The 15,948-nt window shown below is 41.5% G+C and overlaps 1 protein-coding gene across 4 annotated transcripts in view; it reads right to left on the reverse strand.

Moving 5' to 3' along the window:
- PDCD6IP (programmed cell death 6 interacting protein) overlaps positions 1–12,932 on the reverse strand; it is a 32,249-nt gene extending 19,317 nt beyond the window's left edge. For 3 of the 4 annotated variants that reach the window (XM_065665405.1, XM_065665403.1, XM_065665401.1), the window contains exons 1-5: positions 12,605–12,931; positions 6,854–6,908; positions 5,049–5,118; positions 2,555–2,682; positions 1,841–1,994 (exon numbers count right to left, since the gene is read on the reverse strand). In XM_065665405.1, the coding sequence (XP_065521477.1) occupies positions 1,841–1,994; positions 2,555–2,682; positions 5,049–5,118; positions 6,854–6,908; positions 12,605–12,810 (613 nt within the window). In that variant the 5' untranslated portion in view covers positions 12,811–12,931. Of the gene's footprint in view, positions 1–1,840; positions 1,995–2,554; positions 2,683–5,048; positions 5,119–6,853; positions 6,909–12,604 lie in introns of all 4 variants that reach the window. The other variant, XM_065665402.1, reaches the window with a different exon arrangement.
- Positions 12,933–15,948: the final 3,016 nt, after the last annotated feature.

Raw genomic sequence — 15,948 nt, forward strand, 5'->3', positions numbered from 1 at the left:
ACTACATTTCCCTTAACAAAGTAAATGTTAGAGGAGACTCATTTCTCCATGTCAACAGCTTCAAATAGATCTTTTGCAATCAGACGCTTTAGTTCTACTCACGTAACTTTAAAATACCACAGCTACAACACAAGCCTTGAGATGGAACAGCCATCACATGCAGACTAAAAGACACTTAAAGAAAGCATTAAGAAAGGCTTAGAAATTAAAGAACTGATGTGTAGTCATGCACTGGAGTTAGATCTCCCTGGCTAATTTGGGTTTTGCCAAAAAAAAACTCCAACTTGTGAATAAACTTCAGTTCCATCAGAAATACCATTATCAGGTAGTAAACTGCTAAATGGACTGTCTCACACAAGAGCAACCAAAAGACTGCAACTAAGGTAAATAGTCAATACAGCAAGAAGTTAAATTTGAGTTTTGAGATCAAACGTTGAAGCATTTCCACTTGAAAAACAGGCTGCTGACATTAATCACACTGCCAAACATGATTCTTTCCTGCCAAGGGAAAGAACCTCTACATGTGGCAACACCTACAGCCTCCACAGTCTCCGATTATTAACCCTACTGTCCTTCTAACACTGGCAAACCTGTTGTCTTGGGAGCAGACACAAAAATCTTCATTCCACTGGGCACACATGGTTTGGAACCAGTTTTGCTTTGTCTTTTCATGTTTGGGTGAGAAGAATCCAGGTGAGAGACAGATCTATTTCTCATGCAAAATGAGGTTAAACACCTGCTTCTGCCTTGAAGAAAAGTTCCAGGCATTTGTTACACAGATTTATTTCAAAGCAATGTCCAAATAGCCAGAGACTAAAATAGCACCAGCAGAATGATAAAGAATATAAACTTAATTTATCAGTTGGCTGGAGGACAAGAGTTTCTCCTTGAGATTCTCCTGAAGGCAGTAAGGCTACAAGAATTTTTCAAGGATCTTCCCTGTGAAGAGAAGAAACAACCCAGTTAACCCCTGTCTTTCTCCACTATATTCTAAACAACACGGGGAGAAAGCAGTTGATGGTCTATCACACGTGACCTCTATGTCCTTAGTTATACTTTTAGGTCTCTGTAATTTCTAGATGCACAACCTCTTGTAAATACAGACAGAAAAGCAGAATAGGAAAGAGAAAGAGATCTTGTACCAAAGACTGGACTGTTCCACAGGAAAATTCTTTCAAGCCTATGTTCTTTAACAGTTGTATGAGAACACGCAGCCTCTGAATCATCGTTTCACAATCGCCCTTTAACAGTTAGGGACACCATTTTTTGTTCTACCGGCAGAACTTCTTTTTCCAAGATAAACTGGGCATACCCAAAGTTAGACTTGGTCAGAGTTCCTCTGTCAAAATTCAAAGCAAACAGATTTTGTTTCCCCTAAACTCTTAGGACATTTCTCTTCTTTCCTAGTACAGTCATTTCTTTTTAAAATCTCAAGAAATCCTTTCTCAGACAGGGGAGGAGGGGGGTAGCGGCAAAACCCCTATGAACTATTTCTAATACTCTCAGTTCTTTTAGAGAACGTCTTGTTCTCTAATTCTCAAGGGGGTAAAGGAAAACACATAACCCAACAAAATCCTTTCTAACTATGGAGACTAATGGTTTTGGACATAAAAAGGAAAGGCAGATAGGAAAACTGCACTGTGAGGTGAACCTTTAGACAAAAGTGGCACCTGTAGTTTGCCTTTAATGACCTGCAAAGGTGTGAGGGGAGGAAATGCAGTAAAGGCAAAACTAACTTCCGAAAGGCCCTTTCCAACCTCTTAATAACTTGACACACTTGTGAGTTTTTGTGGAAGTTGTAATGAGCACATGAACATACATGCTGAAGATTAAAATATACCTCTTGTAGCTTTCAAGAAAAAGACTTCTTGGGCTTGAGCCAACATTATAAGACTGAGAGTTCCAACTGTGTCTGGAGAGATGTCCACTGTAGGTTCTCGATTCAATGCTGACAAAACCGTGTCTTTAATGTGTTGGAAAGCACCACTTGCAAACTAAGTAAAAGAAAATTATACGTTATCATCCATGTTTCCAAATAAGACTTTCTCTCCTACAAATATAATAAATAAAACAATTTAACAAAAGAGCTTTTTTGGAGTATGGTCTCTTATTTATTGTTTAGCCATTAAACAATTCCTTGCTCTTGGAACCACTTACACCGATACATTTATCAAGAAGGACTATAAGGAAAGGTATACTGATTACACCTAACAAAATAAGAACATAGACGTTTTAATGCACACCATGAAGAAAGACATCATTACTGTAAAACTTATTAGAACTAAAACTTATACTAGCTAAAATTATTAAATCTTAAGCTGAAGGTTAAAAGTTACCAACATGCTTGGGGGAAGGAGCATACAGAATTCTAGGGGATTAAATTCTTCCAAGCTGGCAAGCAAGTACTTAGCCAACTGCCCTTGCAATTAAGAGGGAGAAAATATGCATATATATTTATGTATGGGTATATACAGCTTTAGAATTGAGAGATAGGTATTTGATGTTCTAAGATTAATTATTCTGAATTCCTAAACATAAGCACAGAGCTCCGTACCTGATAATGCTTAGCTGCAGCTTTTAGTCCTTCATCGTTATCTAGATTCTGTTCTGCTGCAATCTGGCTTGCCAACGCCCCACAGTTGAACAAAACACAGGTCTTCTCATACCCCAAACTTGCCAGAGCTGCAATCAAGATGGACAGTTACCCATAGCGTTAAGGCCATAAACCTTAGAACTCAGGCACCTATAGATGAGGCCAATGCTACTGATATCTTTAAAATACCAACAGCTGCAAGCCAAAACCAAGAAAAACAAGCAAACAACCCCAATCGTACTGAACTTTTCATGTTTGAAGTCATCCTCATTAGGAAAGCTTTACATAGTCTAATGTAGTACTTGCACAAAATGTTTCATGTGAGGAACTACAGAGTGGCACAAAGCATAAAAGCGGTAGTGTAAAAGCCCTTACAGTACAGAAAATAATTTGAAAGTCTTCCTAACTCGAGTGCAGCTTTTTGCTCCTGAAGATACAGAAACACAAGCACTACTGAAAGGTAATCTGAAATATGAACCTGTATGCATTAGCCAATTTACAATAACTGCCCAATTACATGCTCTTACTGCATGCTGAATGCAAGATTAACTACCCTTATCTCATTGAGGCCAAAGACTTTTGCATGTTCTTGTGTTACTGTTTATTGCAATGCAGGGAATTTTCCACCTCTCAAAGCTACCGTTTCAGATTGAAAACACTGACAAATATCTTGGTTATGCATGTAATGAAACAGCTAAGGATTTACTTAATTAAAACTTGTGCTCACTAGACAGCAATGTAGAGTGTTCAGGCTTGACTCCTGTAGTACTTCACAATCCCAGAGGATGGAGCCCACACTTCTAGAAACAGTAATACCTGAACAGGAACCATTTTGAACCCATTAATTGCTTTCAAAGGTTATTTGCCAAACTCAAGCACTGGGAAATCTGAAGACTGCAGGTATGTACACCTGTTAAAAGTGTTTCGACACTCGTCTTGGAGAACACAGAAAACTCAGCTAGTGAATTTTCAATTTCCCAAACCCACATACAACTTCTAAAGTTATCCCTAAACAAATGAAGTACTATAAGGGCACGTTTGTTTTATTCCACTAACATCCAGCCTCCTTGCACAGCTACGGATTTATCTAACAGATCTCTTAAGTTTCTATGTTAGCAACCTGCACCAAATTTTCAGACAAGCAGCCGTAAATCTGGCATGCCATTCTTCCCGTTGTGTTTCTGAGTGAAAAGCGTTATACAGTCACCGGATTTCTGCAAGATAATAGTAATTTATCTAGATCATCTCTCTTTTGCACTTTAGTGTCCAGATTTTTTTCTAAGATGATCTTGTGCAACTTAATACATCATTCAGAAGACTGAAACAAACACCAGAAAGGAAAGGAAATATGGCTTTTGAAGTGCAAAATTACTTTATATGCAGAATTACTTTACACTCTGAATTGCATCTCAAGTGTGATTTACAGCTGTTTAGCAATATAGATTCTCCTCAGACCCATCTGTTTATAGCTCTACCTATTAACCTAAGACAACATATTTCAGATAACATGCCAGGCTGCTAACTGGGTCACTTTTCAAGCAGCCACAGTATCTGTCAGCTACCCTTGGGATACAGCCTTGGCATTCAGAGGGAGCTGGGAAGAAAACAGTTTGTCACAACAGCAAGAAACAGAGCTCTCAAGTCACAGCCCTGTATCTCAGCTACATGGAAGTTTTAAACCAAATTTCAATCTGGATATAAGATTGAGGAACAACACCACATAACTGAACAGCTCCTCGCTTAATTCAGGATTTAGTCTCAGTTTCTCCACTGACAATTGTTCCAAAACCATGTAATGATCCTGATTTTGCAGTGCAGAATTGTTCCTATATGACTAAAACGAATCACAGACTCAAAACTCCTTATGTTTGCAGGAAACCAATGCTTTTTTCTTTCCAAACATTCAAATCTGTATGAAAATATTGTATAAAGAAGTAGTAGGAAAATCCTTTCGGGGCACTGTAAGATCCTTCCATTCTCCTGAACGAAATGTGCTATCAGACTAGGTTACTGAAGCCAGCTACCATCACTTCCCTTCTTCTGGAATGCACTCACCCACTCCCAAGCACATCTCATGAGGATCTTCATTCATAGAGGAGTAAGAGCTGGATTACCAAAACCTATTATTATGAAACTTCATGTTAACTTGAACAATTCTGATTAATGGCAGTTGGGGCTGCTCACAGAAGAAGTCTGAGGAGCAGACAGCATAACTATTATCAGATTGCACATCTGTTTGTGCCTCTGGAAAAACCAATATTGAATCTCAATTTTATAGAAATCCTTTGCATTTATTCATTACCAGTGGTGAAGTGATTAATCTGTTACCAATATAGTTGACATCATTCGAAAGCTATGTTGAGAAAACTAGAAAGACTATTAACAACTCAGTGACATAAACACATTCTCAGACTTTATTATCCTGAACACTTGCACTTTCAGTACATTCACATACCCAACTTGGCAGATCCTCCAAAAAGTGATCCTTTATCAAAAGCATCTTTCCATGTGAATGTTACACAGACCTGAAAGTCGGGAAAAAGAAAGATCTTGATTTCATATTTAATCTGAGAGATCTTCAGAAAATATCCCAATTTCACATATTTTTATCCTTTTATACTCTACTTGGGTTAAACACTTCATTCACTTGCAGCACCACAAATATTTTGGAGGTTTCAGAAAATCATGAAGGATTACTAAAAAAAAAAAAAAAAATTCTACCTTTTTTCCTTCAAGTCTGCTCAAAACATTTCAAGCAGAACAGACAGAAATGCTCAAAATAACCTTTCACCTCTGCTCATACTCTGAGTGACAGATAAATTTCTTTCCAAACCCAGATATTCCTCTCCCAATAAGTCTGATGGTCTGGTATAGTCATAACTAAAGGAAACCACCCAACCAGGGAGTTTCCACTGTTCCATACTGGTAGCATCTTTGGAACTGGTTTGTAATACCAGAATTCATTCATTTTTTGAACATTATCAGGAAATGCACTTAGGAAAAACAATTCAGGTAAAACCAGTGTGGTTTATGTTACAGTTCCAGTGTGTATTTCATACACAATGCAAATACTTCAAAGAACCTGCTCAAGGTTCCACAATTTAATTCCATATTCAGTTGATCAAGCTAGTTGTACACAACTGGTATCATAGTATCATATCAAACCAGAAAACATAGCAAAATTACTTGCTTTAAAATGTTTGGGGAGAAAAACTTCAGAAAGGGCACAGTACTGCTTGGTGATGAATTTTCCTGCACTAGCATTGCAGCTAGAAGTTGTGTCCCTCAGCTGTTCATTGCTGCTTCCACTAACAACTACTTCCATCTGATGGAACAGTTTTTTTTACAGCACTGCAGAACCTCCTCTTCATGTTTACCAGTCTTCCAGATCTCCATATCAGATCATTTTCAACACTAACAACAAAAGTGCAGTTCTCAGCTACAAGTGATGCAGCTATATGCAAAACCCAAGTCAGCTTCAACTGCATTAAAACTACTTCCTTACTTGTAACCAAGTCCAAAAAGAAAGTTTTTCTTTACTTATAATGATACCATTTAAATATGATTTCATCAAGAACCAAATGTAAATTCTGTCCTATTTGTCATCACTTCCAAAGAAAAGATATATCTTTTTCTACCAAAACACAGGAGCCTATAGCTCTGTTCCAGTCTCCACCTGAGGAACACTCCAATGGTCAAGAGTTAAGCTGAATTTCCCCTTAGAGATAGAGTTCTGAAGAAATATGGTAGGAAAAAAAGAACAACTTAATTTTTAGATAGATACGATGTTCATTATGGTATTTGTAGATGCAAAGGCAGGAATAAAGAGATAAGCTCTTAAGTGGCTTATTCTGTTAGGTGCTGTGGATAAAACACCTGTCCTACTTCAAAAACCACCCATTGCTTAAAGTTTTCCCATAGAAATTACGTTTTTAAAAGCCTTTAGAACACAGTATGAAAAAGACTTCTTAGAAAAAAGGAGAAGAGTAATCAGCACAGCACAACTCTTTCCAACCACTAGCCAAAGTCAAAATGTTTCCAAATCTGTAAAATGAAGATAATTATGGCCATTAGAGGTGACATTTCAGTATGAAGTATATGTGAGCACTGACTAGAAAATAAACAGAGATTAGGAAATCAAGGCTCAAAGAGATTAAACGTCTCGTCCCACAGCAGTACTGGTCAGTGGATTAGATACAGGCTTGGAAGTCATACACTGTAGGTGCTGTGATTCTTTAACAGTTTGATAAGTCTTCTTACCTGATTTTCAGAGAATGGAAACTTTGGTTCAATTGAACACAGCTGATCGTAGTATCTACAAAAAGTAAAAGAAGAGCTATTAGATAAATCAAGAGTTTTGTTTCTTACACTGGCATGTAAAGGAAAGGGTGCAAAAATCCCACGCAGAAGTTGTGAAGCTCATTCACAACTACGGAGGATCTGCAGGACAGGCAGAAATTCTGCCTAAAGTGATGTTTTCAGCAGAGAAGTTCGGTAAGACGCAATCTGTCACAGAGAAGGTGAAACCTTCTCTCATCCAGAAGCAGAAGAGTATCACAGATGAAGCTGACCCATTCCACTTGCTGATGGACCATGGATTAGAAAAAAATGGCATGCTAATGAGTCCCTGTATACGTATAGGAAGGCAAAGAATATATCAGACATTGAGTCATGCTGCGACAGTAAATTCAGTACAGCATTTAACATGTTAACAAGCTACACTGCACTCTCTTGATCTGAACATTATATCCCACTCCCCTACAATTTCTGACTCCTGTGTTTAAACTTCAATGTCTTTGAAATAGATGCCATTGCCTAGCACAATATCAGCTGGAGAGCCCAGTCCTTGATTACTTGATCCTTTACTTGTAAGCCTAGTTTTCATTATATTATAGTAGTCACAGTGAATGAAAATGAAAACATTCTCTGTGCCAGTAATTTGTCTGCTCCTAGTGAAAAAATGTTGGGAAAGAATGCCCAAAAGATAACACAGCAAGTATAGAATAGTACCTCACATAGTCTATCCAGGCAAGAGTCAGCAATTCAGTTTTCCTTGCTTGTACCCTCCACCTGCACCACTTGTTTAACATGACAGGCTGGATGCAGAACAGAATACCTTAAAACTGCCTACCACTGAGAACAGGTAACATGTAAAGCCTGTTTCCTACTCTATCCCTGTAGCACTTGCCATACAGGCATACACCCAACATTACATTGGTCAAATTCCTTTTTTAAGAATTCATCTTCCCAATATACAAAACACATTGTAGTAATGAGTTTCACAGTCTGTGAAACAGGGTTAACATTGTTCCCATCTCCTTACATTACATTATTAAATTTCTATTGCTGTTGATCTAGATATGAGGCAGATGTACAGGGTGTATGCTCTGCAAGCAATAAATGTTTAAAAAGTCAAGAAGCATTTTTAGAAGTCAAATACAACAATAAAAATAATGCAAGCATATTCTTCAGTGGCTTACATCTGCCAGTGTATATAATTCTACAGGTTTATACTTCAGCCACTGCCATTTAAGACACAATGTATTAAGCCTAATCAAAAGCTACAGTAATCTGCAGCAGTAACCCAGCAGGACTTAACACAAACAACTGAGTTGAAAGAAATTGCTCCTAAGGTTAAAAAGAAAAAAAGTCTGCAGATATTTACTGAAAAGGCAGTTTAATCAAGATTAACTTTTAATAGCTTACCAAGTATGTAAAAAGTATAGTTAAACCCCTAGCACTGAAGATCCCTGCAACCGATTTATTTAAACACCCTTCCTCAACTGCCTTCAGCTGGTCTCAACACAGTTCTCATGTGTTATCACAAAGAAAATGAGATTTTCCATGCTTCCTCCTCCTGCCTCAACTTAATTTGTTAACCAAAAGCCAGTAATAAAGCCAAGTTGTCCTCCCACATTCCACAATTACCCTGTCCTCATCTGCCAAGAGGGGAGAGCCAAGAAGCAAAGCTTGCCAAATGTCAGTGTGAAGTTGGGGGCACCTAAGCCCAAGCATCAGCCATTTGCAGCAGATTGTTCTTTGTATGCCAACAGAACCACAAAGACAATAAGGAAAGGAGGTGTAGGCTCCTTGCAAACATGTACATTGCTGCATTTAGCATCAATGAACACCAGTAACACTGGACTTTTTGTCCGGTTGGTTTTAAACAAGTCTGTAACTTAGGTTCTTATTTTTGTTACTACTTTAAGCATGTGATGTCATTTCTTTTTATTAAGGAACTTGAAATTCTATTTAAGATTTGAGAGCTCTTTAAAACTGTGAAGATAAAAAAACCCTAAAGTCATTTAGTTTAGTAGATCAACATAAATATAATGGAATACACAGACTGAACATATATAAAATGTCAAAGATGTTAATCACAGCAGCTGAAAACTAGCAGTACAGAGACAGAAATAAATACTGAAGGAAAAGCCTCCACCGGATGCACAAGTCAGTTACACATTGAAAGGTGATGGTAAACATGAAGGTGTCGTTTAAAAACATTTACAGTAATCTAGCTATTGATACACAAGTAACAGAAGTTGCCATGCAACACAGATGAGTGTTGGGTGTTTGGCTGTGCCAGTGATAAGCTACAGAGAGGCATGCAAACATCAACTACCCGAGTTCTAACAGTTATCAACAGGAGGCCACAGGTCAGCAACAGAGATCTAGTTCTCAAAGACAACAATCTTTCAGCAAAACAGGCATTACACACTCCTAAACTAGTAAAAATGAGTTATAGCACTCAAGTTGGAAGTCAAGGTTTGAATTATAATTTAATTAAAATACATGTATTACATTAAAAAACCCAAATCCTGTTCCTCTTTCCAAGGATCACAAAGGAAAATCTCCTTCAAAAGAACATAAAAGAGACCAAGATCCCTCTTAGCTTTTCTAGATAAGAACAGGAGTCCTGAATCCCAGCTGGAAACCAGAACTACAACTGCAGCCCTCAAGAGATTGACTGTTTAAAATAAAACCACACAAACAGTACCCCTTTTTCCTTATTTTTCCTGTTTTTAAAACTACTACAAGAACTGCTGGTAAAATTAAACTACCACCACCACCCCATCCACCCAGAAAAAGGAAATGAAGTCCAGGCTACCTTTAAAATTAAGAAAGGCAGCAAGGAATCCCTTCAAGCCGTAATTATAATCATAAGAAGAAAAAAAACAGAACACCAAAACCCACAACACGAAATCAAATCTGCTATGACAATTTAAGGAGAAACATCTGTACCAAGTTCACCTACGTCACCCTTCAGAGCACTCAGATTCTCCCTAAACAAAGAAAGCTTGGAAGGAGGCTGAGGTCTTTCCCAGTTGCACAGTGCCCCTTTTCACTGGGCATCTCAAAATACCTTGCCAAGAGAAGCGCTTGCGCTCAGCAAACAGCGGCACACCACACGCTTCCAAAGCTTTATTGGATCCTGTTTGCCTGGGAAATGGGACCACAACCAAGTTCATATCTTACTGCACATAAAAGAAATGCGAAGTAACTGGTCAGCAAAATGAGGCTTCTAAAGATTACAAAATTGTGGACAAATCCTGGATTAATTAGCAGAAGATTAAGGACTCATTTCTTAACAGTTAGTGGTCTACAGCGCTCTACAAGGTATTATGGCCTATAAAAAGCTGCAAAGAAGTAAATGGATGCAAGAGGCATCCACATTTTAATTAGCTCTTCTAACCTTACTTCACTAACCAGTTGTAAATTCCAACTTGAATTAAAATCTTGCTAAAGTTGTTACTTGAACATGACTAAGTACAACTCTTAAACAAAACAGGATAATCCTGGAAGTTGGAGAGGTAAGGGAATTGTCAGGAGAAATGCAGGGTGCTCAGACACGCTCTTTTAGCCATAAACTCAGCTGGATACTCCACACTTCAGGTGTGAAGTCTGATTTTTTAAACTGCATCTTACAGAGTATTAACAGAATTCATGTCAGAGCATTCTTACAGAATAAGAACAGACATTTTTCAGCAACTGCAATATAAATAGACAGGGGCAAACCACTCACATCTTGCTAGAGATACAGGAAAACAGACATCTGATCAGTTTCTCTAATTAACAGTTAATTCAGACCCTCATCTTATCTCACTCCTGCTGTAAAGAGAACAAGTATTCTCAAAGGGTACAATTTAAAATGCAGGTGGTTTATCAGAGGAGCTTCTGTGTAGCAGAAAACTGCATGTGGAACTGACTCAAAAGAAAACTGGTAATTATGCAATTGCAAGTGTTTTCCCCTCATTATTCAGAGAGAAAATCCGAGCTGAAGCTGTATACTGTGGCTTTAATTAATGGCCTGCTGGCACTCAGAGACAGAGGTCCCACTCAGCCCCTTGGTTTTCAGCAACACTACTTTGATCCAGTTTTGCACTGGCTGATGTTCATCTGACCGTCCACTGAACTCATCCAAGTAGCTCACTTGTCAGAATGCCACGTACATCTTCTGTCTCCTAGAAATGTTTCAAAAGAAGGACCAGAAGTGAAGAGAGAGCAATGTAAACATGTTAGATAGGGTGAAGCCACACAACACGGCTTGGCCAAACAGGCCTTTCAGCTAGAAACTAATGACAAACCTGATGGCACCACCAGCAAAGGAAGCTCAACTCTAGCATTCAAGCGGAGATAACAACACGCCTTTTAATTTGGGTAGCAGTGTCCCTCCTTCACTTCACAGAAGCTCACTATTTCCCTGACCTTCAAACGCATATGCAGTAATAAACAGGAGTAGAACAGGAAACTAAGATACCGTAAAAGAAGATAAGTACAATCACAGCTTTTATAGCCCAAACACCCAATGCAGGGTTGATAAGCTCAGAAACATCAGCAATTCATTTTACAAATCTTGCTTTCTTTTCAATAAGTCACTTGTTCCTTTTTCATTCCTCTTCAAGTTGGTAAACAAGAAATTTGAGTGAACACCAAATGTATTTCTACTTGTTCATGCTATTACAGAGACGTCACCCTGTACTAGAAAATCCCTCTATCTTTTTTCCTTCTTAAAAATAAGTTAAAGTTGCTTTCACTATGTAAAAACTCACATTCTGGTAGCACAAGTCTTTGCTCCAAGCTTTGAAAATAGAAGTGTGTACTAAGTATGACTCCAGCAAATGAGTCACAGTGGCATCAACGAGTAGATGAGCTACAAGAAACGGGCTCAAAATATTTCCAACACAGAGAAACAGCTCAGCAGTATTACCACAGCAATACTGCTATCCATAGATACTCTACGGATAGGAAAGAGTGCTTTTATAGGTGATGGAGCAGTCAGCCCTAAAGTATGCTTTATGCAATTCACCAGGCAGAAGGCACAGATTAACCGTAATGCTGCTCTAACCTACAATAATTCCAGCACAACACGAGCACGGGTAAGTTTTCAAAGTTACAAACTAAGCGTGCTACGTGGAAAGTAAGGCTGTGATTTTGCAAATACATTAAGAACAGAGGAAAAGGAAGGAAAACATACAGTAAATAAATAAACAAGTAAACAAACCACTAAGTAAAACTACCAGCTATAACAACAAAATGTTAAGTAAAAGGCACACCTACTCTCCTTTTAAAAGCAAGCCATCTTTCTGTCCTTTTTACCTAGACTCAGCGGCAACGAGCAGATTACAAACAGGAGCAGGGGAAGCTGGCAGGGACAAGGCCTCCTATCCGCGCCCCGCTCCCACCACCACCACCCCCCGGCACCCAGCAACACCCGAGAGACTCGGGCCCACGGCGGGGAGACAAGCAGCGCCCCATAGGCCACAGAAGCCGGCCCGGCAGCCCCGGCCGCTTCCTCCCGGCGAGCCCTCCGCCCCGCCCGGGCCGGGCCACCCACACCTGGGCCCGCCCGCACCTGGCCGCGGTTGCGCCGCACCCAGGGCCCGAGCCCGGAGCTGCCGCCAGGGTCCCCCCCGGTGCCCTGCCCCACCGGAAACGGGAGAAGAGGGGCGGGATGGCGGAGCTGGGTGGGGGGCGTGAAGCCCGGCGAGGCCTGCCCCGGCCTGGCCTTACCTGAGGAGGGTCTCAAGCGCGCTCTCGTGCTTGTCGAGCGGGCGGCCGAGCGCGCTCTTGCGGAGCTTGCTGAGCTCCTCGGCGGCGCGGCAGTGCTCGGCCTGCGCGTCGCCGCCCGGGTAGCTCTGCTGAATGAACTTGCACAGCGGCTTGGCCAAGTCCACCTCCGCGGCCTTCTTCAGCTGCACCGAGATGAAGTTCGTCATGGCCGCCGCAAGGAGCAGGGAGGTGGCGGCCCGCAGCAGCCGCCGCCGTCACCGCAGCCTACCGCCTCAGCCCGCACCGCGGCCCTCGCCCCGCGCTTCCGGGATCACCGCACGCTCCCCAACGCGGCGGCGTCACGGCACGCACGCACGCACGCCCCGCCTTTCAATCGCGCAGGCGCGGCGCCCGGGGGGTGAGGCGGCCTGAGGGGTGTGAGGGCTGTGCTGTAGCGATTCGGTAACGCCCGGTCGGGCCGTTACTGAGGGGTAGCGGGTGCGGGGCGTCGGGGGCGTGCTTAGAGCACGGCAAAGGTTGAGGAGAGCTGGCGTGCCGCGTCTGGAGAAGCGCCGTTTGGTGAAAGACGTGACCGCGGAGCTGCGTTAAGGGAGGCTTCGGCAGCCGGTAACGTGAGCCCTGACCCCCCCGCTGAAATACACCCTGTAATGATGGGTCTGCCATCCTGCCACACTTGTGCTGACCCAGCACAGCTCAATAGGCGGCGCAGGCCGTCTGCACGGCCGGCTTGCCTGAGTACCTACAAGGGATGTTCAGCCCCCCTGCTGCCTTCTTCTGCCACTTGTTCCAGGAGGCTAACGCTGTAAGGCGGCTGTTTTACAAGCCGTGTGCCCCGAGGTGATGATACCATGACAAAGAGTGGTAAAAGTGCTTTTAAGATTACGTGGAAGGGTTTGGTGAGCGCGAGTTCTGCTGTAAAGCCGCCAGTCGCTCTGTTCTGCCAGTGTACTGTGCTAAATGGAGCTGTCTTAGTGTCAGCTGGGGAAGGGCTGAAGAGGAGAAGGGCAGAGCCTGAGGAATGACTCCGGGCTGCTGCTGCCGTCGCTGGGAGGGGCAAGTCCTCCCGCATTAGCCGTGCCCCTCCGCAGCCCGGAGTGCAGTGGCACAAGGCAAAGGGAAGGGAGCGATGGAGTTGTCCTTGTTCTGCTGCTTCCAGTCGCTTTCAGTGGTGTTAAAGTGGTGATTCTTGAGAGACTGCTCAGTGTGCTGCTGTTAGAAACACCCAGCTCCATTTCTCATAGCTCAATCAAAACTAAGTCGTAGTTGACTTGATGGTACATTTTGAAAAGTACGTATTTGTGTGGTACAACGAGTGCAGCAATGAATACAGAAAGTAAGCTGGCCTCCCTTACATGTGAGTTCCTCACTGCTTTTGTTTTCCCCAGGCTTTATTGCCCACATGTAAGGGTTTGGTCTCAGCCCAAGTCAGCCTTGCACTGACTGCACTTTCCTCTACCAGGCAAAACCTCCACTCTCACAAGTTTAGATTCTTACTAGTCTTAAGGAACAGTCAGCTGGGCAGTTGCCTCCCTGTATTTCCAGCATCAGGGCCATGCAGGGTATAGTTATCCTACACAGCATTACAAGGTCCATGGCTGCCTAAATATGGAAGGTGGAAGCCATCAATACCTTCCAGTGTCACAGTCATAAACACGGAAAGGGTGTGGAAAGGGAAGGGCAAAAACTGCAGCAATGAGATCACAGTGCTACTTTAGAGCCATGGTGACCTTCAGATGACTGCTGCTTAACAAATGCAAGGGCCAATAACTTGTACTCCTCAACCTTAGACCAACCCAGCACATGGAATTTCACTTTGCCTTAGAACAGGTTACCAGACCTGCAAGCATCTAGGTGATTGGCTTCTTTCCCACAGTTTTTTTCATAAATTAGTATTCCTCTGAAGGATTTGTTCCAATTATTACAATTATAAGCAGTGATGACTTGTCTCCTTTTAACCTCTGACTAGTTAAGTGCTATTTCCTAATTTAGAGATGAGGAAGCCACATAGTAGTTACCTGTTCGGGGGGCATAATCTACATCTTGTGACTCAGTCCTGTGCTTTAAACAGCAGGCCGTGCTTCCTTCAAGAAATTTGTGATAATATCTAAAGGAATCACTTTGAAACAGGTTTCTCCTAAAATGTTTGAAGTAATGCAGCGTAAGCAGGTTACAGCCATGTTTAAGCTTTAACAGCACGCCTGATGGATTTTGGTGTAGGCAGATCATTCCATCTCCCCAGTTTTCCCCTGTTTTCCTAAACAGCAATTCTGTACACATAGATGCAAAAGCATTTCTGAAGGATTTGCTTTCAATACATGAACTGGCTTGTCTGCATGCTTTGGGGGGGTTTGTCTCCCATTTGTAGACAGAAAACTTTTCACTCAACTCCTATGTTCTATTTTATGTGTGTTTTCTGTTCACAATTTCTGTGTACAGGTGTTTCATTGAAGCAGGATTTTATTCTGCACTTGCTGCATTTTATTCTGTAGATTTTGATCCTGCTGCTTTATTTATACATTATTTGCCCTAATTGGCAAACAGCTGCTATACTAAACAAATGGAAAACCAGCAAAAGGAAGTGGTAAGGCAGCTAGTTGGTCATTTTGTTAAATTTGATGGTCCTCTTGCATAAAGCTTCATTTAATCACTCAGATCCAACTCCATACTGATGCTCCTAATATAATCTTTTGGTGACCCAGCATAAGGTCCAAGTCTTTTATCACCATTATCTTTTGACCATGAGTTATAGGAGTTGTTATCATCAAGTTGCTAAAAAGAGGGAATGCAGAAAATTAGTTGTATGTCAGAAAAAGCTCTGATTGCATCTAAATAACCCTTCTAGTCCTGCTGCCCATTTAGAAGAATGTGTAAAATTCTTATGGCCTATGGGTGAATTTTCTCCCTACAGTCCCTAATCAGAAGCAAGAGGAAGAATTCCTACCATTACCTTCACATTTGACACTCCTTTACCTTCTGTTTGAAAATTTAGAGGAACTGTTAATCCTATTGTCCTCAACTTTAATATGTGTTTATATAGAGAGTTCTGTATTTCTCATAGGTGAGAAGGGACCTGAACCAGAACATACACTGCTGGCAAAGCCAGCTGGCAGAGGCTGTGCTTGTCCTCGTGCTTGTAGAGCCTCATTCACAAGAACACTAGATACAGCATCCTCCTGCTGTTCCAGTGTTGAATGAGACAAACACATCTTCAGTCTAAATTCCAGACATGATACAGGTCAGGATGAAGAAATGAGAGGCTGGAGAAGGGAGAGGACAGGTCTAAATCAATACCATCAGTACACTGACTGAGTGCAGACGCTTCTGTGTAGTGGTAATTACAGCAA

This window comes from Lathamus discolor, chromosome 2 (assembly GCF_037157495.1).
Source record: "Lathamus discolor isolate bLatDis1 chromosome 2, bLatDis1.hap1, whole genome shotgun sequence".
Taxonomy (NCBI): domain Eukaryota; kingdom Metazoa; phylum Chordata; class Aves; order Psittaciformes; family Psittacidae; genus Lathamus; species Lathamus discolor.